Raw genomic sequence first — 24,016 nt, 5'->3', positions numbered from 1 at the left:
CCTTTTTTTTGAGACAGAGTCTCTCTCTGTCACCCAGGCCAGAGTGCAGTGGCGTGATCTCGGCTTACTGCAAGCTCTGCCTCCTGGGTTCATGCCATTCTCCTGCCTCAGCCTCCTGAGTAGCTGGGACTACAGGCGCCCGCAACCATGCCTGGATAATTTTTTTTTGTATCTTCAGTAGAGACGGGGTTTCACCGTGTTAGCCAGGATGGTCTTGATCTCCTGACCTCGTGATCCGCCACCTCGGCTGCCAAAGTGCTGGGATTACAGGCGTGAGCCACTGCGCCTGGCCAAAACTCCATTCCCTGTTAAAGGAGTAAGTTCTTTGCTTGGCCTATTTGGCAGCCCTTGGTTCTCAGTGATCTGTGATTCTCAAAGCATCGTAAGCATCAGTATCACCTGGGAACTTGTTAGAAGTGCAAATTATTGGGCCCCACCTCATCTGCTGATTCAGAAACTCTAGGGGTGAGGCCCAGCAGTCTGGCCTAAGTTCCCCAGGTGATTCTGATGCACCTTGAGGTTTAAGAACCAATGCTCTGGCCGGGCGTGGTGGTTCACACCTGTAATCCCAGCACTTTGGGAGGCCGAGGTGGGCGGATCACTTGAGGTCAGGAGTTTAAGACCAGCCTGACCAACATGGTGAAACATTGTCTCTACTAAAAATATAAAAATTAGGCCAGGCGTGGTGGCTCATGCCTGTAATCTCAGCTACTTGGGAGGCTGACGCAGGAGAATTGCTTGAACCTGGGAGGCAGAGGTTGCAGTGAGCTGAGATTGTGTCACTGCACTCCAACCTGGGCGACAGAACGACACTCAAAAATAAATAAAAATGGAAATACAAAAATTAGCCAGGCGTGGTGGTGCGTGCCTATAATCTCAGCTACTCGGGAGGCTGAGGCAAGAGAATCTCTTGAACCAGGAGGCAGAGGTTGCTGGGAGGCAGAGATTGCAATGAGCTGAGATTGCGCCACTGCACTTCAGCCTGGGTGACAGAGCAAGACTCCGTCTCAACAACAAAAAAAAGAACCACTGCTCTGATAGCTGGTCCTGAGTGATTTCTGGCTATGTTTGGAGGCAGGGGAAGTGGAGCTTCCATGTTCATTATTTTCTGTGGCCTTATGTGAAACGGAACTGGAAAGAATGTGCTTTTATTTAGGGCTCTTTGGCTTTCACAAACCACCTCCTGCTGCTGTGGGTCTGGGACTTGAGTGGAGCTGTAGGAATCAAATAATCCCCAGCTTTTTTTCAGATTCAGCTGTGGTTTCTTTGGCAACACAGTTCTGTCAAAAAACAAGAAGCTTCTGCTCTCTTGGCAGAAGAAAATCAGTTCTGCTGTGGTGATCACAGCCAAAGATCCAGCCTAGACACATCGTAATTCTTAGCCCTGAAGTGTTTGGTCTGTTACTTCTTGGCTTCTGTGCTCAGCCTCCCCAACCTCACCCCCCAATTTAATGTGCTTACCTGGAGCTTCCCTTGAAGCCACCTGAAACAGTAAGTTGGATGGGAAGGCAGGACTCTTAATTTGACTTTTGCCTTTGAGCTCTCTGTATTTGGCAGAAAACCTCTTCTGAGGGTCAATAGTAGAACTGAGAAAGGTGGAGCAGAGATTAGATAATTAGAAAGCTTAGTACCATGGTCTTCCCTGCTGCTGAGGCAGGAGGATCTTGAGATCCCCCAAAATGGGGATTCTTGTCGACTTGGATTGTTAGCTACAGGCTGGGTCTTTGTTTCCTTCCTTCCTTCCTTCCTTCCTTCCTTCCTTCCTTCCTTCCTGTCTTTCTCTCTCTCTCTCTCTCTCTCTCTCTCTCTTTCTTTCTTTCTTTCCTTTCTTCTTCTTTTTTTTTTTTTAGAGACAGAGTCTTGCTTTGTTGCCCAGGCTGGAATGCAGTGGTGCAATCATAGCTCACTGCTGTCTTGAACTCCTGGGCTCAAACAGTCCTCTTGCTTCAGCCTCCCAGGTAGCTAGGACTATAGGTGCAAATCACCATGCCCAGCTAATTTTTTTGTTTTTCAGATTTTGGAATTTTTGCATTATCTCCTTAGTGGCGGAGCATCCCTAATCGAAAATCCAATATCTGAAGTGCTCCAATGAGCATTTCTTTTGAGTGTCATGTTGTTGCTCAAAAAGTTTTGGATGTTGGAGCATTTTGGATTTCAGGTTTTCAGATTAGGGCAACTCCACCTGTTACCACTATTTTCAGTCCCTCTATAGGTTGGCTTTGCAGTGTTAATATACTTACATTTCTTCCATAAGCTATAGGCAGTGTCTCCTAATGCCCCATTTTGTAAGATGAAGCCCTTTCTTGTCCTCTCCTCTCCACTTTCACCTTCCATCTTCTGGCAAAGACTAGTTGAAAAATAGTCCTCTGTGAATTTTGGGACCTCTGAGCCTCCAGGGAAGAACTGGGTCTTGGATGAAGATTCACTCTCTGGGTCAGACAGGAAGGGGGAATACTGCCTTTGTGTCCTAGTTGAAAGCTTCCTCATTGTGATGGGGAGAGTACTACATGCATAGGGCATCTGCAGTGGCAGGTCATGGTCTAGGGTAGCATTTCCCACACCATGTGCCTCAGAAGACTGGTCCAGCAAGATACCCTTCTGCAAACAAAAGGGTTCATGAAACACTAAACTTAGGAAACCCTGCATACTTTATCACTGCCTCCACCTTTGGAGATTTACAATGCACACCAACTGTGAAGGCTCTGATAAGTCCTGCAGCAAAGAAACTTATTTAGGCTATTGTTTTCCATTCATATTTGACCATAGTATTCCTTTTCATTTGATACTTACTAATATGCCCATGAGATTAATATACTTTGTGAGTCACTGCTCTGGGGAAATGGTGACCATGGTGAGGGTGCTGGGCATCTCAGGGAAGCCCCATGATGGAGAACCTAGGGGGTCAGGGGCAGTACTTGTATGTTCAGACCAGCATCCAGCACGAAAAGAGTCTGTTTCTGGGGCTAGGGTCCACCATCACCCTAGGGCTTAACGACAAGAGTCCTACTCCAGAGAGGGATTTTTCCAGATGACCAGGCTTAGGAGGGGACCATGGGCTGGGCTCCAGACCTTATATGCTGGCACCTTAGGGGCTTAAGAGCAGGAATTGAGGCAGAGGTGAGTATCCCAGCTATGGCTCCCAGAGAGAGGAGAATCCACTATAATCAATGCTGAGCTCTAGAGCTGATTAAGTGCCTCCAAAGGCTGGGTTAGGGGCTGAGCCTGTAGATGGTAGGGAGCAGATGGCTCTGGCTCTGAGGGTGGAGGCTGGAAACCGGGTGCACTGGCCTGTGAGGTGAAATTCTCCCTTGGCCCTGCCACAGGGATTTAGATATGCAGGAGCTGGACAAGAGAATAAGGAACTAAAAATACATTTTTTGGCTTTTTTTGAGATGGAGTCTCACTCTGTCACCCAGGCTGGAGTGCAGTGACTCAATCTTGGCTTACTGCAACCTCTGCCTCCCAAGTTCACGTGATCCTTGTGCTTCAGCCTCTGAGTAGCTGGGATTACAGGCATGCACCACCACGCCTGGCTAATTTTTGTATTCTTATTTATTTATTTATTTATTTTTGAGATGGAGTTTCACTCTTGTTGCCCAGGCTGAAGTGCAATGGCGCAATCTCGGCTCACCACAACCTCCGCCTCCTGGGTTCAAGCGATTCTCCCGCCTCAGCCTCCCGAGTAGCTGGGATTACAAGCACGCGCCACCACGCCCGGCTTATTTTGTATTTTTAGTAGAGACGGGTTTCTTCATGTTGGTCAGGCTGGTCTCAAACTCCCGACCTCAGGTGATCCCCCTGCCTTGGCCTCCCAAAGTGCTGGGATTACAGGCGTGAGCCACCGTACCCTGCCTAATTTTTATATTTGTAGTAGAGATGGGGTTTTGCCGTGTTGGCCACGCTGGTCTTGAATCCCTGACCTCAGTGATCCACCCGCCTTGGCCTCCCAAAGTGCTGGGATTACAGGCATGAGCCACCACGCCTGGCCTAAAAATACATTTACTGAGTGCCTACTGTGTGCTAGATGCTGGGGATGCAACCATGAAAACATAGCCAAGGTCCCAGGCCTCAGGGAGTTTACAGTCCAGTGGGAGATGAATTGTAAGGAGCTAACACACAGGAGCTAACACACAGATGCATGTCACCCACTGCAGTATGAGTGCTGAAAGGATAAATGTAGGTCGGGTGGGGAAGGCAGGTAGGAGAGTACAAGATGAGAGGATCTCATCTCATCAAGGGAAGTTTCCCTGAGGCAGTGAAACTTGAGCCTCCTTCAAAAGGAATAGTGGACCAAGAAGTGAAGGACCACACAGACATATCTAGCCAGGGGGAGCAGCATGTACAAAGGCCCGGGGGTGGGCTGAGGCTGGGGACAGGGTAGGGTCAGGCCACATAGCGCCAAGCAGGCCACCGCCAAGAGTTTGCTTTCACCCAGGAGTGAAGGGAAGACGTTGGAGGGCTTCCACCTGGGAGTATCCCCTTGTTTTGGCCACCATATGGACTGGGAGGCCGGGCCTGTGAGGTTCCAGATGTCAACTGAGTAGGATAGGAAGACACCTGAGGAGTCTGAAGGGATTTGGGAGGTGACCAAGGTTTTCTCTTCCCATCTGTTTCTACTATCTTCCTGGAAGTCTTCAGTTTCACAATTTTCATGCAGTTTCTTCTTGGTTGTGCAACTCTGACAGTTTCTAACTTTGGGTTTGGCATCTCAGCCAGAGTCATTTCCTTCCTGGAGCTGGGCTCTCACTGAGTGGAAAATTTGGGGCTGCTATGTGAAATGAAACAGAAGAGAATAAACCCTTCCTCTCCCGAAGGGGCAGGGCTGTGCCAGGTCCAGACGGTGCTTGTGTGCCTGCTCTCTTGGAAGGGTGCCCCGCCTCCGCCCCTTTCCAGCTGCTAGGGCACAACAGAACATGCCTACATCTAGACCCTGGCCCACTGCAGACATGCCACTGGAGGTGACACTGTTGTGGGCCAAAACCACAGGCCAGGGGTCAGAGTACCTGGGTTCTAGTAGTAGCTTGTATTTAGCACCTGATATGTGCCAGGTAAGCATCTTTTCTCACAACTCTTATTATCCCTATTTTATAGAAAAGGAAACTGAGGCTCAGAGATTAAGTAATTTCCCAAGGCCACATAGCCCGTAGCGATGAGGCCAACATGGGAATTCAGGTCTGCCTGACCTTACCCCCTTGTTGGGTAGGTTACTAGATTGCATCAAGTCTCACTTTCCCCATCTGGAAAATGGGTAAAGACATTGCCCTATCTACTTTTTTTGTAGACTGGGAAGGTTCAAAGCATACGAGATGGTGAGGTTTTCTTTTTTCCTTCCCTTCTCCCTTCCTTCCTTCCTTCCTTCCTTCCTTCCTTCCTTCCTTCCTTCCTCCCTTCCTCCCTTCCTCCCTTCCTCCCTTCCTCCCTTCCTCCCTTCCTCCCTTCCTTCCACTGGCTAGAACCAGGCATGTCACCCAGCCTAACTGCTAAGGAGGCAGGATTATGAGAGGGAGCAGATGGTTATTTGGTAAGTACTCTCTCAGCTACAGGTTACCTCAGTTCCAGGGTGCTTACGATAAGATTCTGCCTAACTGTGGCCTACAGGGCCCTGCACAGTCTACCTTTGCCCAGCTCTTCGACCTCACCTCTACCACTTTCCCCCTCAGTCATTCCCCTCAGCCACTAGGGTCATCCTTCACTTGGGGGATATGCCAACTGTTTGCTCCCTAAGGACCTTTGCACATGTGTTCCCTCTCCTCAGAACACTGTCCCTCCCAGCTTCCCTGCATTCTTCTATGCTGGTCCTTTTCATCTTCTGGGTGTCTGCATATGTGGCCCCTCCTCACGGCAGCTTTTCCTGGCCAGCCTATGGAAGTAGGTCCATCAGGCACCCCTCTCTCGAGTTTGTCTTCAGTATAGAGCTCCTCCTAGTTTATAATTAGATGTTTTTTATTTAACTAGCTTAATGTCAGTATTATGGCAGTTTTGATAAAGGATTCCCCATTCCCTAACATAATGAAGGAATGAATGAGAGAGTCATTTCAGCAGCAGGTGGAGTACAAGTTCACTGGGGAACCAGGGATTGCACAATTAGGAAGGCAGGCTGTGCTCCCAGGTTTGCCTAATTTCAGGTCTAGCTTGAGTTGGGAGTGTGTGTGTGTGTGTGTGTGTTGTGTGTGACTGTGTATGGCCTGGAGGGCCAAACCCAGGGATTGGGAGGGAAAGGAAAAGAGAGGGCACAGAAAGCTGTGTTTGTCTCTGATAGGGCCAGCTGGCACGAGGTGCTTTAGTTATAGCTGAATCACTTTTGTTTGTTCTGGAAGGGCTCTATTCTGGCCACATGAGTCAGCTTAAGGACAAATTACTGTTTAGTTTGATGGGCGTGAAGGGTCGGGGGGATTTCCCGAGTGTGCTCACCCAGGAAAGACCTTGTTGCCGGCTCTGAGTCCCCTCTGCTCCAACAGCTGCTGGATTTGCCACTGTGTGAAATGTTCTCACGCAGCTAGTGTGACGGCCCAGGCGCCATCAGCCGAACACCCAGCACCCATAAACATCCTTTAATCCTTTCTCCCGAGGGAAGTGGGGCATAAACAAGCACATAATAAATAAATCTGCATTCTAGGCTTTGCTTTCTTCAGATATAAGACAATTACCTTATACTTGATAGCAATTATCCCCCAGAGCTGTTATCTGAATTAAATAGGCCACGGATATGGGAAAGAACTTAAGGAAAAAAGCCTGACCTAGAGTTAGAGATGGTAATTATAATAACAGTAGTAGGAGGCCAAGGCGGATGGATCACCGGAGTAGTAGGAGGCCAAGGCGGATGGTCAGGAGTTCGAGACCAGCCTGGCCAATATGGCAAACCCCATCTCTACTAAAAATACAAAAATTAGCCGGGCGTGATGGTATGTGCCTGTAATCCCAGTTACTTGGGAGGGTGAGGTAGGACAGTCGCTTGAACCCAGGAGGCAGAAGTTGCAGTGAGCAGAGATCGTGCCATTGTACTCCAGCCTGGGCAACAGAGTGAGACTGTAGCAAATGATGGTAGCTTAAATCTGCTGGGTGTTAATTTTTTTATCCTCATGGCAAGTCTCGGGGACGGGGGTCCACTTCCACATCTCATTTGTCGGATGAGGAAGCCAAGGCTTAGGAGGGTCCCCCTGCTGGTGAGCCCGACTACAGGACACGCTGCAGACTGCTGGGAGTTCATTTGCCTTCCATGGCATCAGTGATTCATGCTCATTAGGGAGAGCGCAGGCATTCCGAAAACAAATCAGAGAGAAAAACAAATCGTGCCTGGCAGCCAGCTCTGGTGAACCATGACAGGGGCACAGAGAAGCGCTTCTGCCCCTCCCCCATCTCCTCCTTGTATCTGGGACTCAGGCCTCATCACTGTGGGTTCTCAGCCTCATCAAGGCAGCTGTCAAAGATATCCAGATTCCAGGCTGGGTGCAGTGGCTCACACCTGTAATCCCAGAACTTTGGGAGGCCAAGGCAGGTAGATTGCTTGAGCCCAGGAGTTTGAGACCAGTTTGGGCAATATGGCAAACCCTGTCTCTACCAAAAAAACCAAAACCAAAAACAAAATTAGCCAGGCGTGGTGTCGTGCTCCTGTAGTCTCAGCTACTTGGGAGGCTGAGGTAGGTGGGAGGATTGCTTGAACCTGGGAGGTAGAGGCTGTAGTGAGCTATGGTTGCACCAGTGCACTCTAGCCTGGGCCACAGAGCAAGACTCTGCCTCAAAAACAAAAACAAAAAAATCCAGACTCTGAGAACCACCATGTCAACCTCCTGGTGCCTGTGACCACCTAAGCTGTAGATTAGCTGTTCCTTCCGTCACTTGCATCCCCTTCCCATCCTTGGGGGTCCCAGCAGGGAGAACACTGGGCTGCCCGCCTCCAGTGTGTGACAGGCTGGCTGCCAATGGTGTGGGCGCAGGCCTCCCCCTCCCCTGCTGCTGGGTTCCTGTGTTGCTTTGCCCTCACGGCCACTGTGCCTCTCGGGACTGTGCACCAAATCGCTGCCCACCTAGAATCGGTTTCCATTAGAATGTTTAAAATGTTAAAAATAGCCTTCCACCCTAAATGCTTCCTTCGGAGGCCTGAGTTGGGAATCAGAGGTTCTTTTCTATCTGCACCTTTCTGGCAGAACTGAAGGAGGGTGGCTGTTTGCACAGCGTTTCGGGCCCCTGCCCTGGGCCAGCCACTTCACATTTGTCATCATGGAGCCCTGGCACGGCCCTGGGAGGTGTGGGGTTATTATTCTGACTCCACAGGAGAGGCGCATGAAGCTCAGAGGGTTAGGAGGTCTGTGCCTGGGCGTGAAGCTGGAACTGTAGAGGCTGGGTCTGGTTCAAGCCAGAGCCGACGCTTCCCTACTTTTACTCTCGTGATCCCAGTTCTTCTCTTTGATCACAGTCTGTATTTTTGGATCTCACAGTCCTGCAGAATCAACTTTATGTGTGGAATTCTCTTGAGAATTTAATCCTGGGAGGAAAGAGTGCTGTCTTGGAAGCTTGAGGCTGCCCCTGTCTATCTGTGATAAGAAGTCCATGAGCAGCTCACTCCTGAGCCTTTGCCTTGGCAGACAGGAAGCTCAGCATGAGAGTTAAAGTTCGTTACAGCCCTTTCTTGTGGGCATTTGGCCTCCTTTGCCTCATCCTGCCTTTGGTGTTCTATTTTTATTTCACTTGCTCTCTGGTGTGCCAGCCTGAACAAGTGGGCGTTGCGTCTGTCTAGCGAGCAGGGAGCAGGTTTGGAGGGATGAGGACAGAGGCCATTTTCTCCACTTTCAGGTTTGGACAGTGAACAGGCATGCATGGACCTGCCCGCTCACCCAGCTCAGACCACACCGGTAGCTCCAGGGTGAAGATGAGGGCGGTTCATGTTTATACACATCATTTACTGCTTGCATTTTAAAGACACCTAAAAACTCAAAGCTCGCGAAGATGGGGGTTTCACAGGAAACCAAAACTTCTTGTTGGGGCTGACGTGGGGCTCTGTTAACTTACATCGGTGGCTTACATCCGTGGCTGGGTGTGGCCTGGTGCCTCTTGTGTGGGAGGGTGGATGTCAGCTTCAAGTGTGCTGACAGGTCTGGCCACAGGTAGCCCTGCCGACACTGCCCCTCTCCATCTGTTTCTCACCCCTGCTCACTTCCGAGTGCCCTGTGGTGCCAGGTGGGGCCACCGCATGTCACTGCAGAAAGAACAAGAAAAAGAAAGAGAAAAGCTGGACTCTATTTAGGATGAAAACATAATGACATTTTTTATCTTCCCCATGGGTGGAGCCCACAGAGGTCGGCCACAAATGGGTTGGTGGCCTTGATGTTCCTGCCAAGTGTGTTTTGACAGAGAGGCAAAGATTTGTGCTGAACAAAACATTATCCTGAATAGGACATTGGGCTGGGAGCAGTGGCTCACGCCTGTAATCCCAGCACTTTGGGAGGACAAGGTGGGAGGATCACTGGGGCCTAGGAGTTTGAGACCAGGCTGGGCAACATAGTGAGATGCTGTCTCTACAAAAAATTAAAAATTAGCTGGGCGTGATGTTGCCTGTAATCCCAGCTGCATGGGAGGCTAAGTGAGGAGGATAGCTTGAGCTCAGGAGTTTGAGGCTGCAGTGAGCTGTGATCACACCACTGCACTCCAGCCTGGGTGACAGAGCAAGATCCTGTCTCAAAAAAAAAAAAAAAAAAAAAAAAGGAACAAGACACTGAAGTTAAGTAAGGCTGTGAGTATCGCCCTCATCCCCATTTTACTGATGAGAACAATGAGGCTCAGCCAGGCAGGCCTCAGACAAGGAGAAGGTGCCTCATTTGCTGGGGTCATGGGCGGTGCTGGGTGTAGGTGAGACCTTTAGGGCGGATTTTATACTGTTGCGGGCCTGGCCTCTGCAGGAGGTCACTGTTGGGAAGTGATTTCAGTGAGCCTAGCCGGCCCTGAGCCAGGGGAGCCACTGCTGCCCTTTTGACACAGATGTCACAAGGATGACAAGCCTTTCCAGGAACACAGGACCCACCTGAGGCGGTTTGAGGGGGGAGGGTGGAGGGAGAGAGGCAGTGTTTCCCTGCCATAGAGGGGAGGCTGGGAAAGATGAGGACTGGGAGTGGCGGGGGGTGGCCTTCTAGGGGACACAGGCAGAGCTTTCATTTCTGTGCACCCTGGGAGCGACAGCTGTGTTCCAGACCCGTGCTTTAATCAGCACTCTCGCCGGCATTGTTCATTGTCATTCTGTACAAGGGACTGGTTTTTGTTGTTGTTTGAGACAGAGTTTCGCTCTGTTGCCTAGGCTGGAGTGCAGTGGCGCAATCTTAGCACACTGCAGCCTCTGCCTCCCGGGTTCAAGTGATTCTCCTGCTTCAACCTCCTGAGTAGCTGGGACTACAGGTGTGCACCACCACGCCTGGCTAATTTTTGTATTTTTAGTAGAGACGGGGTTTTGTCATGTTGGCACACAGGTGATCTGCCCGCCTTGGCCTCCCAAAATGCTGGGATTATAGGTGTGAGCCACCGTGCCTGGCCTAGGCACTGTTTGTTCTCCTCCTGGGCCTGTGGGATGCCATGAGGCAGATGGTGATCCTGTGATTCCTGCCAGCAAGGCCCTTGCTGGAGAGAAACTGGCTTCTAGACTCTGAGTTTCAGCCACAAAGGTCTTGCCCTGATGGCAGTCGGGATGGGGGGGGCGTGGCCCATTGAACCACCAAAGTGCCTGTGGAGCCCAGGTCAGGAGAGAAGTGCGTGCCCTCTGGGTGCCCTTCCGTCCGTGGTTCTGGGAGGAGACCCTGCCTTCCCGCCTCAGTGCTGCCTGCCTTCCTGTCTCCCTTGGGCAGGTCTTGTTCCCCACTGAGCCTCAGCTTCCTGACTTGAGATCTCCATGGTTGTGGGGAGGGGTGCTTGAAGTGAATGTATCAATACACGACGTGGATATTCGTTGGTGAAAAACAGAAGTGAGGCAGATCTGAATCTCATGAAGGGCTGATTTGTCATCTGCTCACTGGAGCCAGAGAGGTCTCCAGGGCAAACGCTACTCACACTAGCTTGGAAGATTCAGTTCTAGTCATTATTTTAGCTAGCTTGCAAACTGATTTTTTAAAAAGAAGTATACTTTACTGTGTAAATAATGCATAATCATTTTGTTGCAAAATTCTATGATACGAATAAATCACAAGGAAAAAACTCCACAATATAAAATCAGGCCAGGCGTGGTGGCTCACGTCTGTAATCCCAGCACTTTGGGAGGCTGAGGCAAGTGGATCACTTGAGGTCAGGAGTTCAAGACCAGCCTGGCCAACATGGTGAAACCCTATCTCTACTAAAACTACAGAAAAAAAAAATTATCTGGATGTGGTGATGGGCGCCTGTAATTCCAGCTACTCAGGTGGCTGAGGCAGGAGCATCGCTGGAACCCAGGAGGCAGAGGTTGCAGTGAGCCAAGATCCCGCCACTGTACTCCAGCCTGGCGACAGAGTGAGACTCTGTCTCAAAAAAAAAAAAAAAAAAAAAAACCACGAAAAGACTCCCATCCTACTCTTCTTATCGTCAGTACGTGGACTATTCACGAGACAACCAATATTTTAAGACTAGAAATACCACAGTAATAAAGGTCCCATATTTTGAGCTAAGCAGTGTCTCCATTAGTCTTCATAAAAGTTGTCCAAAGGAGGGCCGGGCACGGTGGCTCATGCCTGTAATCCCAGCACTTTGGGAGGCCGAGGTGGGCGGATCATGAGGTCAGGAGATCGAGACCATCTGGCTAACATGGTGAAACCCCGTCTCTACTAAAAATACAAAAAATTAGCCAGGTGTGGTGGTGGGAGCCTGTAGTCTCAGCTACTCGGAAGGCTGAGGCAGGAGAATGGTGTGAACCCGGGAGGCGGAGCTTGCAGTGAGCCTGGGACTGGTTTCACTGTTGTTGGCTGTTTCACTTGACACAAGTCGTTTCACTTATTTGAGCCTCAATATGCTCAAAAATAAAATGCAGATAAACCTATAAACTACCAGAGATTGTTGTGAAAGTTAAATCTGCATGGTGCCATACCAGTGTGGTGCTATGCAAATTTAGGTCTTATTGTTTTAGTTCAAAAGCATGGATTTGACAAGCAAGGTCCAAGGGTAACAACTGGTTTGTTTAGAGAGGCACAGTTCACCAGTTCAAAGAAATGTTGCGGGAGATGTTTTGTCCCAGCCCTACCTGGGACATCTGTTGTGACATCCCTGTGTCACGCTTTATGTCATGCTCTGTGTGACGTCAAGCGAGTCAGCAGCCTTCCCTGGGACTTCAGTGCCCCAGTTTTTGTCATTCTCAAACATGAGTCTATCCCAAACCACCAGAGAATGAGGGCCTTGAATGCAGGCCTATAGAGTCGGGTTTTATCTGGGAGGCAGTGGGGAGACAGAAAGATTCAGGCTAAGGACTGTGGACATTATCTAGGCAACGGGGAGCCCCATAAAGTCTTCAAGCAGGGAAGTGACGAGGCCAGATGTGTACTTTGGTAAGAGGCAGCCTGGCAAGGGTGTGGAGGCTGACTGAGCTGGCGGCAGGGCCCAGCCGGAAGGGATAAGATCAGGGCCCAGTGGAGGAGGGGAGAGGAAGCTGTTCCACAGAGCAGCTCTGAGAAGCAGGCTGGAAGCTGAGGTTGACACACCCTCGAAGCACCTTTGGGGTTTCCCAAGTTGATGTAAAGAGGAAAGGATTACCCTCGAGAAGGCAGGGGAGTTCTTCGGCCAGTCCTGCCTGCCTTTGGCATGTGATCTTAGCAAGTCATTTAACCTGCTCAGGCCTCAGTTTCCTCATCTCTGAACAGGGATGAAAGGCAGAGATGTTGTGAGGATTCACGTCTGTGCAGCTGGGCTTGGGCCCGGTGCAGCCTGTATTCAGTGGCCATAACTGCTGTCTTTTAGGATTCCTATCCATCAAGTGGGAAGGATGCGTGTGTCTCCACCGCCTGGAAGGGAGGTTGTAGGACAGCCAGAACTTTGATCCATAGGAGCTGGAGTGGGAACTTAGAGGGATGGTGTCTTTGACACACTCACATGTTCAGGGAAATGTGCAGTCTATAGCGCCCATCCCCATCTCTACTCTCCCTTCCCTCATGACACCCCAGTGGGAGGCAAATGGACGCCATTATCACCTCCGTTCTACATGTGAGGGAAGGGAGACCAAGAGGAGGAAGGTGACTTGTTGGAGGTCACACAGCTGGTTGGGTGGAAGCAGGTGTGTGTGACTCAGCACATCAGAGCTCCACCCTCGCCGGAACTGCCATGTTCAGCCACTGCTCTTTTTTTTTTTTTTTTTTTTTTTTTTGAGATGGAGCCTTACTCTGTCGCCCAGGGTGGAGTGCAGTGGTGCAATCTCAGCTCACAGCAATCTCCGCCTCCCTGGTTCAAGCGATTCTCCTGCCTCAGCCTCCCAAATAGCTGAGACTACAGGCGTGTGCCACCATGCCCGACTAATTTTTGTATTTTTAGTAGAGACGGGGTTTCACCATGTTGGCCGCGCTGGTCTCGAACTCCTGACTTCAGGCAGTCCCACCCACCTCGGCCTCCCAAAGTGCTGGGATTACAGGTGTAAGCCACCGTGCATGGCCCACAGCATTTTACAGATGGGGAGGCCGAGGCCAGAAAGGGAAAGCCCCTCCTGCCCTGCAATACCGTGCATTTGTGGCAGAGCCAGAATTAGAACCCAGGCCTCTGACTTCCAGACCCAGTCTCTCAATGGCTACCCCACTTCATGGAATAGTAATAACTTTCTTTCCACCTTGTTTTCAGGGAAACCAGTTCCTGAAATCAGGTGTCCCATTCCAGCCTTCCCTGACTGTGTGAAGCCAGAAAGGCCTTTGGCAGCTTCTGTAAGAAAGACTGAGGATGAACAGGAAGAGGGGCAGCCTGTGAAGATGGCCACCTTTCCAGGCCCAGGTATTTTAAATTTGACTTTTTTACTTGAAGCACATTTATTTAAGGAAATGAAGATATATCTATAAGGACATTCAGCTTAGCATATAAGAGCAAAACATTGAGGCTAGGCATGGTGGCTCATGCCTATAATCCCAGCTCTTTGTGAGGCTGAGGAGGGAAGATGGCTTGAGCCTGGGAGTTTGAAACTAGGCTAGGCAACCTGGTGAGACCTTGTCTCTACAAAAAATTAAAAAAAAAATATCCAGGCTGGAGTGCAGTGGCGCAGTCTCGGCTCACTGCAAGCTCCGCCTCCTGGGTTCACGCCATTCTCCTGCCTCAGCCTCCCAAGTAGCGGGGACTACAGGCGCCCGCCACCTCGCCCAGCTAATTTTTTGTATTTTTAGTAGAGATGGGGTTTCACTGTGTTAGCCAGATGGTCTCGATCTCCTGACCTCGTGATCCAACCGCCTCGGCCTCCCAAAGTGCTGGGATTACAGGCGTGAGCCACCGTGCCCAGCCATGTCTACGTCATTGTTGACAGTACTTTATTGTGACTGTCTGACATTAATTTTACCATCCTCCATTGTTGTTGCCAGATTTTTGCTTTCTTTAGGAACAGTCTCGCTCTGTCACCCAGGCTGGAGTGCAGTGGTGTGATGATAGCTCACCACAGCCTTGCACTCCTGGGCTCAAGCAGTCCCCCTACCTCAGCCTCCTGAATAGCTGGGACTACCAGGTGCATGCCACCATTCCTGGATATTTCACTCTGTCGCCAGGCTGGAGTGCAGTGGCACAGTCTCTGCTCACTGCAACCTCTGCCTCCTGGGTTCAAGTGGTGCTCCTGCCTCAGCCTCCTGAGTAGCTGGCACTACAGCTGTGCGCCACCACACCCAGCTAATTTTTTGTATTTTTGTTTTTTTTTTTTTGAGATGGAGTCTCGCTCTGTCGCCCAGGCTGGAGTGCAGTGGCCAGATCTCAGCTTACTGCAAGCTCCGCCTCCCGGGTTTATGCCATTCTCCTGCCTCAGCCTCCCGAGTAGCTGGGGCTACAGGCGCCCGCCACCTCGCCCGGCTAGTTTTTTTTTGTATTTTTTAGTAGAGACGGGGTTTCACCGTGTTAGCCAGGATGGTCTTGATCTCCTGACCTCGTGATCCGCCCGTCTCGGCCTCCCAAAGGATTGCAGGCTTGAGCCACTGTGCCCGGCCATTTTTTGTATTTTTAGTAGAGACAGGGTTTCACCATGTTCACCAGGATGGTCTTGATCTCTTGACCACCTGCCGTGACCTCCCAAAGTGCTGGGATTACAGGCATTAGCCACCGCGCCTGGCCGAGGAGGAAAATATGTGAGCAGAGGAGCCATGGACAGGCTATGAGCACCTCAGCAAAGGAGTCTCGAAGCTAGAATTCAGATAAAAGGGTTTTGAGCAGCTGAAATAACTGTCACAAAGTCTTAGCTGTAGGAGAGGCCACTGGCTATCAGTCAGAATCTGTTTACTTACTCTACACACAGTTTCACCAGCCTTGATAAAATACCAAGTACTGCATGTGTCACAGCTTGACCTTTGTGCTTTATAAACATCAGCTCTTTTTACCTGGACAAGGAACAGACCATTATTGCTCTTTTTACATTTGAGAAAGCTCAGAGAAGTGAGGCACGGTTCATCTGAGGTCAGATCTTGAGTAGTGCTGGAGCCAGCGCTTGAGCCGAATTCTGTCTGATACTAATAAAGGAGACGGGGCAGCTGGCGGTAGACCCGCTGCCAGCATCAGGGCAGGACATAGAAGACCCTATGTCAGATACAGTGCCGCTTCTTGGACCTGCAACGACACAGCTTGGCAGGACCAGAGGTGGTGCCTTTTGCTTGAGAAAGCAGGCATATTAGCCTCAGTAGAAAAGCAACAAAAAGGCCGAGGCAGGCGGATCACCTGAGGTCAGGAGTTTGAGACCAGCCTGGCCAACACGGCGAAACCCCATCTCTACTAAAAATATAAAAATCATCTGGGCATAGTCTCAGGCGCCTGTAATCCCAGCTACTTGGGAGGCTGAGGTAGGAGAATCACTTGACCCTGGGAGGCGGAGGTTGCAGTGAGCCGAGATCATGCCATTGCACTCCAGTCTGGGTGACAGAGAGAGACTCCGTCTCAAAAATAAAAACAAACAAAACAGAACAAAAAAGAAAAGAAAAAGAAAGCTTCTGGAAGGATTTCCATAGGAAATGGTTTGTTTTTTAGCTAAGTCCTGGCACTTGATCTGGCCTCAAATGAGCTGTGCCTCACGTTTGGAAACAAGATTATGTAGAAGCCCCAAGCCCCATCCATCACCATCACCCAACAAGTATCCCATCTTGTTCATCTACTCTCCTGCCCCATCTCCCTCCCCTCCCTTAGCCATTATTTGAAAACATTTTTATATGAAAAAATTACAAACATACAAAAGCCAAGAGCATAATGACCCTCCATGTCCCCATCATCTGGCTTCAGTAATAATCCACCCATGGCCAACTTCTGATTACTTTGTATTGAATCCAGGGAGATTTTCATATCCTTGATGGCAGGAGAATTCCTTCTCATTCTCCTCTCTCTGCCCTTGGACATAAAATGGGGGCCTTTAAAGATTGTGGTTGTGAGTTTCACCTACCACAGATAACTACCCCAGGCATGAGGAGCCCATCAGATTAGATCCCAGAGGAGGGGAGGGCTGGGTAGGGAGAGATGGAGAGTAATGGCTGCTGGGTCCTGTCTGATTTTCCAGACCAGAGTCCATTCATTTTCCCCAAGACCACAGGGATAAATAAACCCAATTAGCATCCCTCATATGTTGCAGGAGCAGGCCTCAGGGATTCCCCCAAACTGAGAGGCCTGGGGGAGCCTCCTGAGCAAACCCCAGGCATTAAGTCAGATAGGAAACTCATGACTTGTGTGAGGCAAGCTCTGACCTCAGACTCACTGGGCACAGAAGGACCCTGTGTGCAGTGAGAGCCCTGCCCTGTGGCCAGGCATGGCAGCAGGATGGAATTCAAGTTAGTATGGAGCAGTGGTTCCCAGAGTGTGGGGCCCACACCCGCCGTGGTGCACAGAACCTGGGTATTAGCACAAATATAGATCATGTGTAGAAGAACTAGGGACGTCATGGATATTACTGTTTAACACAAGGCTGAATACATAACACTGGAGTTAAAGTTGGTTGAAAGAAAACCGTCAAGTGACTCACAGTGAGGTGGCACAGACATGGCCAAAAACTTGGAGACTGGATGAACATAACTGCAGTCTGAGGGATGCAGGCCAAGGGTACTGAGCTGAGGCCAAGAGAAGGCAGGGCAAGGGTGGAGGTGGCCATCACAGAGTAGCCTTTCTGCAAGACAGGCGCCTTGTGCTGGCCAGCAGAGGCATGCATTAGTCCAGGTCCTTGGTGAGAGGCAGACACCAAGACAGGATAGGATTTCATCAACAAGATAGGATTTCATTAGAACAAATACTTGCAAGAAAATGGAGAGGGAGCCGGGCAAGGCTGGGAGAGCCTTGGGACCACAGTGCGCCATTTCCGAGGAAGGCTGGGTGAGCACTTGCTGTCCTGCCTTCAGTCTAAGGCAGACTCTCCAGGGTGTCCGTTGGCCATCACAGTCCTGTCTGCCTAGTGTACCCTCTGCACACAGTGCCTGGGGAACAGCCCCTGGGAAGCATGGTCGGGATGCAGATGCAGGGATTGACTGGAGCCAGTCACAGCCAGGCCCGTAGACAGCCAAGCTCCCAGCAGCTGGGGATCTCCAGCTTGCACTCTCCTGGCTGCTAGACTCACACAGCAGCAGGGCGAAGATCCCAGGAATGAGGCTGAGGGCAGCCCCTTGACAGGCTCCAGACCTTTTCTCAGGTGATTTCATTTTATCAGCTATCTGTGTGGGTTAATTGTTTAACCAGGCTGATTTTATTTTCAGTCTCATGAAATAAATTTTTGTTTTCTGAGACCAAGTCTCGCTCTGTTGCCCAGGCTAGAGTGCAGTGGTATGATCTCGGCTCACTGCAACCTCTGCCTCCCAGGTTTAAGCGATTCTTGTGCCTCAGCCTCCCAAGTAGCTGGGACTACAGGCATGCGCCACCATGCCCGGCTACTTTTTGTATTTTTTAGTAGAGACAGGGTTTTACCATGTTGGCCAGACTGGTCTCGAACTCCTGACCTCAGGTGATCCACCTGCCTCAGCCTCCCAAAGCACTGGGATTACAGGTGTGAGCCACTGTGCCCGGCCAAAGTAATTTTTTTTTTTTTTTGAGACGCAGTCTCGCTCTGTCGCCCAGGCTGGAGTGCAATGGCACATCTCAGCTCACGGCAACCTCTGCCTCCCTGGTTCAAGCAATTCTCCTGCCTTAGCCTCCCAAGTAGCTGGGATTACAGGCACCTGCCATCATGCCAGGCTAATTTTTGTATTTTTGTAGAGATGGGGTTTCACCATGTTGGCCAGACTGGTCTTGAACTCCTAACCTCAGGTGATCCACCTGCCTCGGCCTCCCAAAGTGCTGGGATTACAAGCCTGAGGCACCGTGCCCAGCCCAAAATAAATTTTTTAATAGCCAAAGTTCCAGATGAATCACTCCTTTCCTGATGTTGTAAGCCACAAATACCTGAAGCAGGTAGATTTANAAGTAATTTTTTTTTTTTTTTTTGAGACGCAGTCTCGCTCTGTCGCCCAGGCTGGAGTGCAATGGCACATCTCAGCTCACGGCAACCTCTGCCTCCCTGGTTCAAGCAATTCTCCTGCCTTAGCCTCCCAAGTAGCTGGGATTACAGGCACCTGCCATCATGCCAGGCTAATTTTGTATTTTGTAGAGATGGGGTTTCACCATGTTGGCCAGACTGGTCTTGAACTCCTAACCTCAGGTGATCCACCTGCCTCGGCCTCCCAAAGTGCTGGGATTACAAGCCTGAGGCACCGTGCCCAGCCCAAAATAAATTTTTTAATAGCCAAAGTTCCAGATGAATCACTCCTTTCCTGATGTTGTAAGCCACAAATACCTGAAGCAGGTAGATTTATCCAGTAATCTTGGAGTCAAGCGCAGGTTCCTTTGGAAGGGTCAGGTCCCCAATTACTCAGAAGCTGTCCTTGCCATGGGGCTCCCTGGGTATTTTCAGATGATGATGTTTGAAGCCTCTGGCCTCTGGCCAAGTCCTGCTTCTGTGCGGACGAGCCACCATGGCTCACCTCACCCACAGTCTGTGCCTCTGCTCACCCAGGAGACCCCCCGACCAGATGGCCTCATTAGTCTTCAGATTAATCTTCACATGGGGCCTAGTGAAGAAATTTCACCCTCTTTAACCTCATGTTTAAGTGACCCTAAACTACTTATCAAACATTCTGTCTTGTGAATCTTGTTCACTCACTAAGGGATTAAGGGCACAGGCACAGCTGAACGTGGTGGCTCACACCTATAATCCCAGCACTTTGAGAGGCCGAGGCAAGTGGATCACTTGAGGTCAGGAGTTCAAGACCAGCCTGGCCAACATGGTGAAACCCTATCTCTAATAAAAATACAAAAATTAGCCTGGCATCATGGCACATGCCTGTAGTCCCAGCTACTTGGGAGGCTGAGGCAGGAGAATCGCTTGAACCCAGGAGGTGGAGGTTGCAGTGAGCTGAGATAGTGCTACTGCACTCCAGCCTGGGCAACAGAGTGAGATTCTGTAAAAAAAAAAAAAAAGAGCATAGACGCTGGAACCACTGACTGTGTGCACTTGGAAAACTTACTTAACCTCTCCATGCCTCATTTCACCATCTGCAAAGAGGCAATGAAAATGGTGCAGTGGTACCTTATCTCCTGATTGGCATGAGGATTAGATGAGTTAATGCACTGAAAGGATTTTTTTTTTTTGAGACAGGGTCTCATTCTGTTTCCTAGGCTGGAGTGCAGTGGTGTGATCATGGCTCACTATAGCCTTGACCTCTTGGGCACAAGTGATCCTCAGCCTCCCAAGTAGCAGGGACCACAGGTGTACACCACCATACCTGGCTATTTAAAAAAATTTTTTTGTAGGGCCAGGCACGGTGGCTCACGCCTGTAATCCCAGCACTTTGGGAGGCCAAGACGGGTGGATCACGAGGTCAGGAGATCGAGACCATCCTGGCTAACATGGTGAAACCCTGTCTCTACAAAAATACAAAAAATTAGCCAGGCGTGGTGGTGGGCACCTGTAGTCCCAGCTACTCGGGAGGCTGAGGCAGGAGAATGGCATGAACCCGGGAGGCGGAGCTTGCAGTGAGCCGAGATCGCACCACTACACTCCAGCCTGGGCGGCACAGTGAGACTCCGTCTCAAAAAAAAAAAAGAAAAAAAAATCTTTTGTAGAAACGGGATCTTGTCATGTTGCCCAAGCTGATCTCAAACTCCTGGGCTGAAGCAATCCTCCTGCCTCAGCCTCCCAAAGTGCTGGGATTACAGATGTGAAGTATTTAGAACAGTGCCTGGCATGATGTTTGCTAATTTGTGTACCTAGATGTTAACTTACTACAGCCCCGGGCTCTTCTACTGGCCTACCTCTGCATGGGCTGGTTCCACTGCCCCATATCTGTTTATTGAAAACGTTTCTCCATCTTTCAAGCCCAGGTCAGGTACCCCTTCCTCTGTGAATACTCCTCATCTCCCAGCCTGTTATGGTCTCTCCTCCCTCTGACCTTGCTTTCCCGTGGGATGTATCCTCGGAGGACGGTTATTGCATCCCTGCCACGGTGGAGGTTTCTGGAAGCCAGGCTCGGTAGCTAGTTCACCTCTGTGTCTTTTTCTGCTCTTTGAGTAGGAGGTGAGATAGTGCAGGGCCTAGAAGTCAAACGGATTTCTGTCTGAATTTTGGCTATACCGTCTACTGGCTGGGTGGTCCTGAGCACTGCATCTACCTCCGGTGCCTTTGTGTCTCCACTTGTCAACTGGGATGATAAATAGGCCCCAAGTCGTAGGGGAGTCAGAGGCTTATCCTGAGGTGATGCTTGAGGAGTGTGTTGGCCGGCACATGGTGGGTGTCAGGAAGTGGCAGCAACAAGTGTTTGGGGAGTGAACAGGAGACTGGCATGGTTGGAGGACTAGACCAGGATCCCTCCTGTGTTCCTCCCCCAGGCTGCATCCTGACCCGCAATCCCTCCTTTCCAGGGTCCTCTCCAGCCAGAGCCCACCAACAGGACTTTCTCCAGCCTCCTGAAGAAGATGCCCCTCATTCCTTGAGAACCAACCTCCCCACTTCTTCTGATTCAAAGGTAAATCCACCCCTCAGCTGCAGCCCCCAAGCCATATCTCCCAGTATGTAGTTCCCTCTCTAAAATGCAATTTCTCTACCCCTTAAGACCAATTTAAGGGTGGGGAGGAGAAGGGAAATTGCCATCAAATTACCCCAAGCTTCTAAGACTGTAAGTAGAGGAGGTCAATAATAGTGGAGAGAGGGAGGGAGGGCACTTCAGTGAGTACACTTCTTGTTTTTTAATTTATTATTATTTTTGAGACAGAGTCTCACTGTGCTGCCCAGGCTGGAGTGCGGTGGCATGATCTCGGGTCACTGCAACCTCCACTTCCCGGGTTCAAGTGATTCTCCTGCCTCAGCCTCCCAAGTAGCTGGGATTACAGGTGCATGTCACCACGCTCAGCTAATTTTAGTAGATTTCTCTACTAAAAAATTGTATTTTTAGTAGAGAAGGGGTCTCACCATGTTGGCCAGGCTGGTCTCGAACTCCTGACCTCAGGTGATCCACCCGCCTCAGCCTCCCAAAGTGCTTGGATTACAGATGTGAGCCACCACACCTAGCTATTATTTTATTTTATTTTTGACCTGTGGTCCCAGCTACTTGGGAGGCTGAGGCGGGAGGATGGCTTCACCCCAGGAGGCAGAAGTTGCAGTGAGCCATGATCCTCCCACCACACTCCACCCTGGGTGACAGAGTGAGACCCTGTCTCAAAAGAAAAAAAAAAAAAAAAAATATGAACATATTGGCATGAAGATAAATAAAATCCAAGCTGGATTAAAAATGAGGACATTTCTTTGACTCTAAAAGTTCATTTATTTTCTTCTGATTTTAAAATAAATTAAAATGTTTTGATGACCCCTAAAAGTATTGTGAGTCTGAGACCCTTTGCATCCAGTGCCTGGGGGAGAAGCCAGCTTTGCATGAGTGTGGTTAATGAAGCTCTTCCATGTCCCAGGTGTGGCGTCACATGCCTGTAGTCCTGGCTACTCGGGAGGCTGAGGATCGCTTGAGCCAAGGAGTTGGAGACCAGCCTAGGCAACATAGGGAGGCCCCATCTCTAAATTAATAAATAGATCAGTCTTCTATGAAGGATAATCCCAACACTTTGGGAGGTTTGGGAGGTTGGGATGGGAGGATCACTTGAGCCCAGGAGTTTGAGACCAACCTGGGCAACAGTGTGAGATCCTGTCTCTACAAAAAAGTTTTTTTTTTTTTTTGAGGAGTCTTGCTTTGTCACCCAAGCTGGAGTGCAGTGGCACGATCTTAGTCACTGCAACCTCTGCCTCCCAGGTTCAAGCTATTCTCCTGCCTCATCCTCCCGAGTAGCTGGGATTACGTGCACATGCCAGCACGTTTGGCTAATTTTTTTGTAATTTTAGTGGAGACAGGGTTTTGCCATGTTGGCCAGGCTAGTCTCGAACTCCTGGCCTCATGTGATTCGCCCACCTCAGCATCCCAAAGTGCTGGGATTACAGGCATGAGCCACCGTGCCCGGCCAAAAAGTTTTTTTGAGACAGAGTCTCCCTCTGTTGCCCAGGCTGTCTCAGCTCACTGAAACCTCTGGTTCCCCAGTTTAAGCGATTCTCCTGCTTCAGCCTCCCGAGTATCTGGGATTATAGGTGTGTGCCACCATGCCTGGCTAATTTTTGTATTTTTAATAGAGAACAGGGTTTCACCATGTTGCCCAGGCTGGTCTTGAACTCCTGGCCTCAGATGATCCGCCTGCCTTTGCCTCCCACAATGGCGAGATTACAAGAGTGAACCACTGTGCCCGGACTCTACAAAAAGCTAAAAAATTAGGCATGGTGGCACACACCTATAGTCCCAGCTACTTGGGGACACTGAGATGAAAGGATTCCTTGAGCCTGGGAGGTTGAGGCTGTGGTGAGCTGACATCATGCCACTGCACTCCAGCCTTGGTGTCAAAGTGAGACCCTGTCTCAAAAACAAATCAAAACTATGTGTGTGGCATACCAGTTTTGTTAAATAAATCCTAATGTATCTAATAGGCCGGAAATATACCAACTTTAATAGCAGTTAAATGGATAATGGGGTTATGGATACTAATTTTCAAAAACTGTTAAGAGCATATGCAACTTTAAAAAATTTAAATTTAGGCCGGGCATGGTGGCTCGTGCCTGTAATCCCAGCACTTTGGGAGGTGGAGTCGGGTGGATCACGAGGTCAGGAGATGGAGAGCATCCTGGCTAACATGGTGAAACCCCATCTCTACTAAAAAAAATAGAAAAAATTAGTCGGACGTGGTGGCGGGCACCTGTAGTCCCAGCTACTCAGGAGGCTGAGGCAGGAGAATGGCTTGAACCCCGGAGGCGGAGCTTGCAGTGAGCCGAGATTGCACCACTGCCTCCAGCCTGAGCGACAGTGCAAGACTCTGTCTCAAAAAAAAAAAAAATTTTTTTAAATTTCCGTACATCTGTTTTAAAGAGAGAAGTTATTAAAAAGGGAAGCAGAACTTCTCTTTATAGGCTTATGTACACATGCAGTCTCTGGAATTCTGTTTAGAGCAGGTTTGTCTTGCTTGCCCATGGGTTGTGTGCAGCCCAGGATGGCTTTGAATGTGGCCCAACACAAATTCATAAAGTTTCTTAAAACATTATGAGTTTTTTTGCAATTTTTTAAAGCTCATCAGCTGGCCAGGCGCGGTGGCTCAAGCCTATAATCCCAGCACTTTGGGAGGCCAAGATGGCCGGATCACGAGGTCAGGAGATCGAGACCATCCTGGCTAACACGGCGAAACCCCGTCTCTACTAAAAATACAAAAAAAATTAGCCGGGCGAGGTGGCGGGCGCCTGTGGTCCCAGCTACTCAGGAGGCTGAGGCGGGAGAATGGCGTGAACCCAGGAGGCGGAGGTTGCAGTGACCTGAGATCCGGCCACTGCACTCCAGCCTGG

General features: G+C 49.9%; 1 protein-coding gene across 1 annotated transcript in view; it reads left to right on the top strand.

Moving 5' to 3' along the window:
* IRAK2 (interleukin 1 receptor associated kinase 2) overlaps positions 1–24,016 on the top strand; it is a 75,261-nt gene that overhangs the window by 19,817 nt on the left and 31,428 nt on the right. The window contains exons 3-4 of the mRNA XM_017847451.1: positions 13,765–13,911; positions 21,019–21,165. Of these exons, the coding sequence (XP_017702940.1) occupies positions 13,765–13,911; positions 21,019–21,165 (294 nt within the window). The remainder of the gene's footprint in view (positions 1–13,764; positions 13,912–21,018; positions 21,166–24,016) is intronic.

Source organism: Rhinopithecus bieti, unplaced genomic scaffold (genome assembly GCF_001698545.2).
Source record: "Rhinopithecus bieti isolate Rb0 unplaced genomic scaffold, ASM169854v2 scaffold_29378, whole genome shotgun sequence".
Taxonomy (NCBI): Eukaryota; Metazoa; Chordata; class Mammalia; order Primates; family Cercopithecidae; genus Rhinopithecus; species Rhinopithecus bieti.
Note: the sequence above shows the minus strand (reverse complement) of the source record. Positions and strands in the feature narration are given on the sequence as shown.